At 34.5% G+C, this 10,819-nt stretch overlaps 1 protein-coding gene across 1 annotated transcript; it reads right to left on the bottom strand.

Moving 5' to 3' along the window:
- Positions 1-410: 410 nt before the first annotated feature.
- Positions 411-1,478, bottom strand: LOC136067654 (F-box/kelch-repeat protein At3g06240-like). The gene has a single exon (XM_065773829.1). The coding sequence runs from the start codon at positions 1,476-1,478 to the stop codon at positions 411-413; it is 1,068 nt and encodes a 355-aa protein (XP_065629901.1).
- Positions 1,479-10,819: the final 9,341 nt, after the last annotated feature.

The raw sequence follows: 10,819 nt of genomic DNA, 5'->3' as shown, positions 1-10,819 counted from the left end.
TGTGTGTATTCCTTGTTTCAATCAAGGAATACATCCTCCAACAATAAACAAGTGATTGAACCAACCTAAGCAAGAGATTATAGTAGTCCATATCAAGATATATTTCTCTGAGAACGAAGAAAGTGTGATTTGACAAGATCAACTATCATATTTTTAAAAGAAAAAAATAGATGAAGTCCGAAAACACTACAACATAGGCACACAAGCAAACAAGGGTGATGTGGCCATTTGAATTTATTTAGTAAACATAGCTAGATGTTGGCATGTGTGAAACAACCATCCGCATACAAATATCAAATATTGATATATAATAGCCAGAAACATTTAAAATTATACTTTTAACAATACTAACATGCCTACTGCAACAGGTATTATAACAGGAGTTTCAATTCATCCATACTGTCATCTTCTTAGTAAGATACTACATTTTCTACATCATGTAAAGCAAGGCTCTCCAAGTAAGTAGCTACATATAAACTAACTAAATTGGAAGGATATTTAAATTGAATACTAATGTCCTTATGATGTAGAGTTTTTGGGTCAAATAAAATAAATTTATTTTCTATTTTAAACTTTCCATTGTAAATCAGTCCAAGATTCTGTTGAATTAGAAGTGAACCGTACTTGGTGAAACCATTGAAACGAACATACCCATCAACATTAGGCCTTTCAATTGTTACAGAAAAAAGTTTATTCCAGGATTTGCACACTCCATAGTCCATCATTACCCATATAGAGTGTCCATAGCCACATGGTTGAAAACTATGGTCTTTAATTAAAGCCAATTTCCCCTTGAATAATGTAAGATGTTTCCCATAACTACTACCTTCTTTAAATGAATCATCATCAGGCACTAGTAGATCTTCGATTTTTTCACTGTTGACATCAAATGACAAAATCATTTCACGTGTGTGCATCTCTTGTTGTCCTGTTTCCCTTATGGTTCCTACCATAAAATGCAAATGTCCACCAGCAAATGGGAATGGTGAATTGTAATTAATGCTATAGTACCAAATATTGGGTCTCCAAGAGATTCCAAATTCAACTTTTCTCCATGAATCTGAACTTAACGAATACACCTCAAACTCAGGGGGAGGCACAGGTAGTAATGTTGGACTAGGGCAAATAGGCCATTCAACCTTCACAAGCTTGTAGTCATTCTGTGAATCATAAGCAAATCCGAGACTAAGAGTATTTGATAGGATTATTGAAGCAGTGGGCAAACTTTTAAATTTTCTAATACTAGGGTTCCAGAAGTGTACATTGTAGTTGTACTTCCAATAATCATAGAGACACAAAAGGCCATTGCATGAACCCACTACATAGGTATAATGAATGAAGGGAGCTCTAAACTCAGATATCCAATCAGAGGTACGGTCGCAAGAGACTGTATAGACCTGAGTGGTTCCAACACAACTCCTTGGCATGTGCATGACATAGCCATGATCGTGATCATTGTCAACGTGGCACAACGACATATTAAGGTGAGTGGAGATGAAACTGCGGCTATGGATGAGGGAAGACCAGGACTTGTAGACGCAGCTGAATCTTAGGAGTGATTTCACAGGTAGCCTTGACAGCACGTCGAATACGATGTCTTCTGGAATATGGTTATGGTTATTTTGCTGTGGGATTGGAATATGTGGTCATGCTTTTTTCCTTTGGGACATCATTATCTTCTAATTAAGGAAGAGGAGACGCCACAGAAAGAGACAAAAGAAAAAGAGAATAGAAGTCGATCATAATTCACAATGCCATTGCTACTGCTCTCTCTTTATATGTGCTATTGATTTGCTACCGCCCTCATAAATGTTTATTTGTTTTTAGTTAGGTTTAGGGTTTTTATTCCCTCTAAATATGTTTGGTAAATTTGAATTTATGAATATGAAGTACCACTAATCAAGCAGATTCCTTTGAATATACGGGGTCCATGGTATATGATGAGGTTTAGTTTTATATATAATCTATATGTATTTTATATATACAAAACTAAAGTCTCTAAAGTCATCACAATTTTCCACATTAGTACAATATTTAAATAAAATTATCATTTTATTTAAATCTGAAACTCTCACAATTTTGCACGTTAGCACAATATTTAAATAAAATTATTTTTGTTTAGTTCAAACTTAACAAGGAATGAAACTATATGTCTCTAACAAGTCCAACTTAAACTCAAACTCAAACTCGAACGTTGATAATATTAAAAAAAAAAAAAAAAAAACGATGAGGTTTAATTATATATATATATATATATAACCGAAATCTTTATAGCTCTCATAATTTTCCACGTCAGCACAATATTTAAATAAAATTATCATTTTATTTAAATAAAATTATTTTTGTTTAGTCCAAACTTAACAAGAAATGAAACTCTTTCTCTTTAACAAGTCCAATTAAACTCAAACTTAAATGTTGATAATATTTAAAAAAAAAAAAAAAAGACTCACTTTCTCTATAAAAAAAAATTTAATTTAACTCTTTCTCCTTAAAACAATTCGACTCTGTTTTCAAATGCACTCTTTTATTTGACTCTCTCTTTCAACCAAATAACCAACATCCTTCTTTCTTAGCCTTCCAACCATCCGTTGTCACTACCTTCAATCCCACAAAAACATAGGTGAGCACATCTCCCAGAAATTGGAAGTTGATTCATGTAATTTTGTAATCATTCTTTCGTATTTTGTGCTTTTGGGTTGTAGAATTTGTAATTTTGAAAATTGAATACAATTGCAATTTAGTTTTTTGGGTGTAGCACATCACGCTTAGGAATCCTAATTTACACAGACATTGTTCTTATTCCAAAAATAAATGAACCCAAAAATGTATCTGATTACTGACCTATCAGCTTAGGAAATGTTGTATCCAGAATTGTATCAAAAGTGATAGCAAATCGCTTGAAATTAATTCTACCAAATGCAATATTGAATTCACAAAGTGCTTTTGTTCCTAACTAGTTGATAACTGATAATACAACTCTAGCTTTTGAGGTGTTACACAGGATGAGGAGTAAAAGAACAGGAAAAAAAGGGCAGATGACAATCAAACTAGACATTAGCAAAGCATATGACCGGGTTGAGTGGTATTTCCTCCGACAAATCATGCTAAAATTGGGGTTTGATGGAAGGTGGGTTCAATTGGCTATGGAGACGATTCATACAACGACGTACTTAGTGCTCATAATGGAGAACCGTAGGGATACATCTCACCCTCAAGGAGTTTAAAGCAAGAGACCCCTCTCTCCTTATCTATTTTTACTATGTGTAGAGGGCCTCGCTTCCCTCATTAGAAAGGTTGTGGATACAAAACACTTACATAGGATTTTATCTTGTAAAAATGGAGTATGCATTTCTCACTTTTTGTTTGTAAATGATAGCCTCATCTTTTACTAAGCCACAAAGGAGGAGGGGTAGCACCTTCTAAATATTCTTGGGAGGTATGAACCTGCTTCGAGACAAACTATAAATAGACACAAAATGTCCATTTTCTTTAGCAGAAATACAAGGGATTCAGTGAAGGCAGAAATGCAGGCACTATGGGGAGGCAGAATTATGGAGGATTGTGAACCATACCTTGGCTTGCCCATGACCAGAGGAAGATCAAAGGTCAACATTCAAAGGCCTACAAGAGAAAATTACAAGGAAAGTAATGGGATGGAAGGAGAAATTCATTTCAAAAGCCAGAAAGGAGATACTAATCAAAACAATGGCCCAAGCCATCCCCACATATACTATGGGAATCTTCAAAATCCCAAATGCTCTATGTGACACTCTAAACTCTACATTATCTAAATATTGGTGGGGTCAAATGAAGGATGAAAAGAAAATTCACTGGATCAACTGAGAAAAGCTTTGCAGTCCAAAACCAAGAGGAGGGATGGGGTTTCAAGATATATAAGCGTTCAACCTAGCCTTGCTAGCAAAACAAGCATGGAGACTTATCCATAACACTCCCTCACTGTTCTATTGGGTGTATAAATCAAGGTATTTCCCAAACTGCTTTTTTATGGAGGCCAAGTTAGGGAATAACCCATCCTATGTATGGAGGAGTTTACTTGCAGCAAGAAATATCATCTGTGTAGGGTCCAAATGGAAGGTGGGTGATGGTTGGACTATCGGTGTCAGCACACATAATTGGCTCTCTCATGAATCCGTTTTTCTGGGTGAACAATAGCAGGGGCTGATGGTTAAGGACTTGATAGATGGACACACGAAGCAATGGGACAGGGAGAGAATTTTCGACCTCTTTGCACACAAGACAAGGATGGAGATTTTGGTCATTCCATTGCAACAAGACACGGTCGGGGATGCCTTAATATGGAAAGAGACAAAATCAGGATCCTTCTCGGTGAAATTCGCTTACCAGGTAGCTATTAGGATGAGGGACACCACTCAGGTTGAGCACTCAGCAACCAGAAAAGATGGAACGTTTTGGAGGAAGATGTGGAGGTTGAATGTGCCCCCAAAGGTCCGAATGTTCCTATAGAGGGCATGCTCAAATATATTACCAACCAAAGAGAACTTAAATAGGAAAAGAGTGCAGGTAGATCCTAAATGTGGTACGTGCTACCAGAAATCGAAATTAGTTGGACACCAATTGTGGGAATGCCCCTTAGCAAGGAACATATGGGCTCTTTGTTGTGGAAGAATTCAAAAATGCCCCAGTGAAGATTTCATGCTCCTCAAAAGGATGGTGAATACACTAGTGGTGCATGATGTAGAGAAGTGGGCAGTAACGGCTTGGGCAATTTGGAATGCGAGAAACAAATATTACTTTCAACAGGTTCAACTCCATCAAAGAGACATACTGAGGGGGCCACATGGCTTTTTGCAAGAAAACTAGAGATTCATGCAGGCATAGCAGCAGGATAGAGAGGCCGAGGGTCAACAATGAAGCCTATGAAGGATCAAATGCCATGCAATCACTATTTCAGTATTATTTGTTTTTGTATCTTATCCCTTGTTTTCGGCTTGTTGAAACATGGCATATACTCCCTTGTATTTTACCATTCTCTTTTCATATTAATAAAATTTTCTACCTATTTACCTCAGAAAAGAAACCCCCTTTTTTTGTTTATTTGTTGCGTTAACCCATGGCCAAAGTTGTTAAACCGATTCAACATAAAGGATAAGCCTATTAAGGAGTAGAAGTACCAATCCCACGGGTACGCTACCTATTTGGTTTCTTTTCCTAGATGCAAATCTAATTCAACTTTCTTCTTTGATTAATAAATTTTATGTCAAATTTGTTTATATTGTTATTATTAATAAAATTTCAATTCAACGTATGTGGATATTTGTTTATATTGTTATTAATGAATTTTATCTTTAATGTCAAATTTTTTATTTGCTTTCATATGTGCCTGAGATTTTCTTTCTACCTTATTCTTATGTTATGTTTAGAATTGATTTTCTTTTGAGTATTTGGGTTATTCTTCATATTTATATTGACATTGTTTTCATGGGTCTGGTTTTTGGGTTAAATTTCTACTAATTATTTTTTTAAATTGTACATGACAGATAAAGCATCTCTCTTTTTTTGGAGAAAAATCAAAACTGCAACCTATGTCTTCCAGCCTAGGGAAATTTTTAAGTCTTGGGATTTTTGATATTTGCATCTCAGTAAGTTGATTTTAATTCATCACCTTAAATGTTTTTTATTTAGGTTCATTTAATTTTTTTTTCTTATTAAAAGCTATGATTTTTGGTTGATTAATTATTTGTTTGGATTAATTTCAATTAATTATTTGTTTGGATTCAACATAAAAGATAATGGAATTAGGTATTATAATTTTGATATTGTTCCATATTTTGAATTGTCTATATTGTTATTACTACGAGAAAGTCATATTGCTACTCAAATTTGAAACTTAGTGTGTCTTCCTCATATCGTGGTCTTTGTTTATATATTTGCAGTTTATATTAGTTTTGAGTGTGCGTATATATAACTATTGAGAGTTTTACTTTATTAATTTAAGAATTGTAAATTACTTTGTAGGATTCGGTAACTATGCACTTACAACTGAATAATGTTCAATGTTAAACATCTCTAAACTATGGAAAAGTATAGAAATTAAATATTTCTTCATTTTTTTTTCAAAGTCAGTAGTTCTTCCGTGCATTGTACGGGTTAGCGACTAGTATAAATATATACGACATGTCCTAAGGCCTCCAACATAAAAGGGCCCCCAAATATGGGGCGGTAAGTTTTTTTTTTTTTTTTTTATAATAATTATAGAAAAAAAAATGTGAATTAGGTGTATAATTTTTTTGAAAACTTAAAATATTAGAGTTATTCTAGTATATGGCAAATTTTATTACATTGGTCCTATAAATTAATAGAAATTTATGCTAGTATGCTGCAGTAAAATTTGTAGTAATTTTAGCATTTTCTCCCAAAAAAAAAAAATTAATAGAAATATAACCCAATCACCATTAAGAGCATGAAAAATGCTAAAGTTAATACAAATTTTATACAAAAAATTTACAAACTGATATGATAGGAATTTGATCAGTGTTGCTTAAACAATATAATAAATGAATGTTTAAATAACCTTTATTTATTTATTTATTGGTGATATGCCAGTTTGTAAAACCTCTATAGTAATTATTATTAGCTTACTTTGGGTGAATTGGTCATATTAATAAGTAAGAATTAATGATACATTTGAAATAAATAAAAAAAACTAATATTATTTAAGTGATATTTAGAAGAAATTATTTAATTTTTACACCTCATTTTAATTTTTATGATTATTTAATTTGTTGAATAAAGCCACATGATTCACCTTTGGAAAGCTAACTACATGATTTCATATCTTTGTTTCTGAAAAACCTCAAACTACACGTGAAGAGTGTCCAACCTCATCACCATTAAAAGTGTTTGACAAAATGCCACAAAGAAATTTGATATTTCTTTAGTTATTTTCTTTTATATGTTATGACCTACGAAATGGGGATTTTACCCCTGTTTTAAAAGTCATGGGTTACAATTTGTCATTTGGGGAACATATCTATGAATTTCGATAATTTGTTTTTATGTTTCATGTAGTTATTGGCTCTTGAGATTGATGAAATCTTTGAATTCCTAGATATAAAAGTGAATTTCTAGGCATTGAGGTTGATCCTTTACTCAAATTTATAATTAAAATGATTGATAATCAAGTAGATAGTTTAGTAAATATATTTCTCATTCTAATAAAATTTCATAAATTCAAAGCAAAAAATAAGGTTTCTCATGCATTCCACGAGTTAGCAACTAGTTTAATTATGAAGTGAAATCATAGTTTCAATCTTCGTGCCAATTGATTCTTAAAAATAAAAAGATTTTATTGAAAGCTGTTGTGATTTTACCACATTGGATTGGGTGTATTTTTTTTAAAAAAGAAACAAATGCATACGCATAATAGAAAAGGAGTTATTGAATGATTAGGAGAAACTAGGTAATGTCCCGCATGATTGACTAAAGATTGGTAATTTCATTTGAAAATTATTTTTATTTTTTAAGACTCATATATAATACTCATTTTGTTATATAGTATTTATGATGTTTCCCCACAATATTGCTGAATGCCTTAAAACTTAATCTTCTTAATTCATATTTTATAATTTTTTTCTTATTCTAAAAGAAGTTTTCGACTATTGAGTGGGCTTACTTTACTAATCTATATATATAATATTGGAACTGCATTTATTTTTTAGAGAGTTTTAACCTATGACATCTGCTTCTAATGATAGATCTTTATCATCAAATTAAGACACCAATCGGTTTTTGGTATAGGCAGATATTGAATCCCAGATTGAAACTGTATAGTTATTAGACAGCTCTAGAAATCTATACCATATTATTAATTAAATATTTAAAATAATAAAATAACATCTGGAAAAAAAAAATGTAGACTTTATTTCTAAAACCAAACACTTCCTCAACCATACCATTCTCACAACCAAATCTCAAGACCCCAATCCCAAATGCCTTGTTTATAATGTAAATCATATCATATACTATATAATAAAGGTTGGACTTAGACGTTGTAGTTGTACCAAGTGGCTTCACCATATTGTAGATTTTTATTTTTATTTTTTTTAAAATATAATTTGTCTTCTCCTATAGTTTCTAAATTGACAAAAGTCTAATGCATATTAAATTGTAGCAATGTATACTACACTAAAAAAAAGAGGTCTAATATATACACCAAAAAAAAGAGGTCAAATGCATTTTGAATTGTAGCAACATAGACATAGTGTAATCTAATTCTTCTTATTTTTTTTTCATTACTACACTAAAAAAAGGTCTAATGCATCTTAAATTACAGCAACATAATACAAAGACTTTATTTGATCAGAAATTTTTAAATTTTTTTTAAAATAGATACAATTTTTTTTTTTGTTCTTATCTTCTTACCTTATAATTTTTAAATTGATAAAAATCTTAATTTGGTTACAATCCAAATTCTTCATCTAATCCTTATATTTTGTTTACATAAACTATATTACTACATGTCAAAAAAAAACAACGTTATTACTATTTTTTAGATTTTCAAAAAAGAATACATAATTATATCGTATATATGCGTTAAAATCAACTTAAAATTTTAACATTATTAGTTCATATTTTTAGATTTTCAAAAAAGAAAAAGAAAAAAAAGATATAATATTTTATTCTTATCTTCTTCTCTTATGGAACAGTAACATTGTCTGTTCTGGAGTGCATGTGTGAGGGTTGAGTCCCAGTTAGGATAATTTGCTTTCTTTGTCAATTTTTGTATAAACTTCTGAGAATTCCTGTCTGTAATTATGGGGGGAGTTCGTAGCTTCTTCATTGAGTCCAAATCCTTTAAATTAGTTTTAGAGGAAGGGGGCCGTTACTTCTTGCTAAGGATCTTAGATAGGGGCAGATTCTTTATGAGATCAGTTTTCATGGGTAAGAATGCAGCAATATGGCTGATGAATAACATTGAAGACTTTGTTGTTGGGAAGAGTTCCAAGCATTTTTTCATTTTTAGAGATGGGGACACTGCTTTTACTCTCCAAAGGAGCTTCAACTCTTTTGGTCAGTTCTTGCTACTGACTGAACTCAAAGTGGGTGGATGTAGGAGGTCAGTTATTATCCCTGAAGGCAAAGAGAATTTTGGTTGGAGGGCCTTTGGCCTTGAACTAAGAAAGCTGCTGAATCCCTCCCATTATGCGTTGGCTGGTTTTGGTCCTCCAAGTTTTTTTCCTCAGGTGTAGAGGTACAACTTGGAAGCCCAAAACTCAAGAACTTTTGCTGAAGTTGTGCAAGGCTTCCGTGGAAGAACAGAGGTTAGCAAGCACCTTAAGCAGTTGGATGAAAAGAAGGGGGTGAATCTGAGACTTCAAGGTGCCAAAGTGGGGGTTTTTCCGGTGGGTAAGGCTGATAAGATAGAGGTGGTGAGAGGGGACAGGAGGAAGCAGAGCATTAATGTGGAGGCAGAGGTTGGTGAGCAATATCTGGCAGACAGGAGGTTACGTTTCCCAAGCTCCAGTTTAAATTCAAAAGATTATGAAAAGATGAAGAAGAGTGATGCCAGGAGATATGGCTGGTCAGGAAGAGGTCTTATCGTGGAGGTTGATGTGATAGGGAGGAGGCGGGTTTCCTGGGACAGAAACAAAGTGGGAGAAATGAATTTCAGAAGGGAATCACATGCAGTGGCTTTGGACTGCAATATAAGAGGTATTAAGGCCCTTAAATGGGTTGCAAGGGAAACCAAACAGGCTGAACAAGTCTTGGCCCTTGCCATAAGCCCATTGTTGCCCGACCTAGGTGTGGGTTATTTTAATTGCTCTGGCCTAAGTCAGTTTGAAGAGGGAGAGAGCTCTCGGTCTGGAGAAGAGAGACCAACCCAGAGCCCGATGAAGGAGGCGAGCTCCATGACATGTTCCTAGTGCTTCGATCTTGAGCCAGTGGTGCTAGGCTGGGGTTCTCAGCCTCCGATGGTGGCCGGCAGCCCATCTTTTGCCGAAAGCAACTCCGATGAGCCCTTTTTTTCACCGGGTAAGTCTGAGCTGGCGATTTTGCGGTCACCGGTGGATCTTCTCTCTTCTTTTCTCTTCCTCTCTGGCTTCTTTTTGTGCTTTTCGAGGGCTGGGTTTGTGGACACACCCATGAAGGCTGTGGGTGATGCCCCTGGGGAGGGAGTTTTGGTGGTGGAAGAGTTGGAAAACTCAGAAATGGGTTCGGGTGCGTTTCACACGAAGGTAGTGGGTGAGGTCAGTGGGGAGGGAGTATTGGTGGTGGAAGAGTTGAACAATTCTGACTTGGGTTTGGATGTGATACCCACGAAGGCAGTGGGTGATGCCCCTGGGGAGAGTGCTTTGGTGGTGGAAGAGTTGAATAATTCAAATATGGGTCTGGGAGGAGAGGATAGCTTATCAATCCCTCTGAGGTTTATCACTCCCTTTGGGCTGCCTTTGGCAGCTGAGTTGGACTGTGATTAGGAGGCATTGGAATGTGTGGATACGTTAGATATTTCTAGTTGGGTGAAGAACAGACTTCCTGGTTTTAGTAAGCTGGTGGGGCTTCCTCTGAGTCGACATGAGAAGTTATGTATTGCTTTGTTACAAAAGATTGAGAAGGAGACGGAGGATGTCAAAGTGTTGAACAGGAAAGTTGCAATTCCTAGAAAAGCTCTCATTAAAAAGAATAGAGGGAAGAGAGAGCTGAGGAACTTGCAATCTTCGGTTAACTATGATGGCAAGTAGAGTGTAGGTTGCTGAGCTATTCCATCAGTTGGGATTTTCATGTCTTTATGAATTTAAAAATTCTTTCTTGGAATGTTAGGGGTTTGAATGATTGTCGG

The sequence above is a fragment of the Quercus suber genome, unplaced genomic scaffold, assembly GCF_002906115.3.
Source record: "Quercus suber isolate HL8 unplaced genomic scaffold, Cork oak 2.0 scaffold_80, whole genome shotgun sequence".
Lineage (NCBI taxonomy): Eukaryota > Viridiplantae > Streptophyta > Magnoliopsida > Fagales > Fagaceae > Quercus > Quercus suber.
The sequence above is the reverse complement of the archived record's forward strand: the minus strand, read 5'-3'. Positions and strand labels throughout refer to the sequence as shown.

Excerpts from the sequence above, each read along its gene's own strand:
- LOC136067654 (XM_065773829.1), bottom strand. The coding sequence starts at position 1,478 with ATGTCGTTGTGCCACGTTGACAATGATCACGATCATGGCTATGTCATG.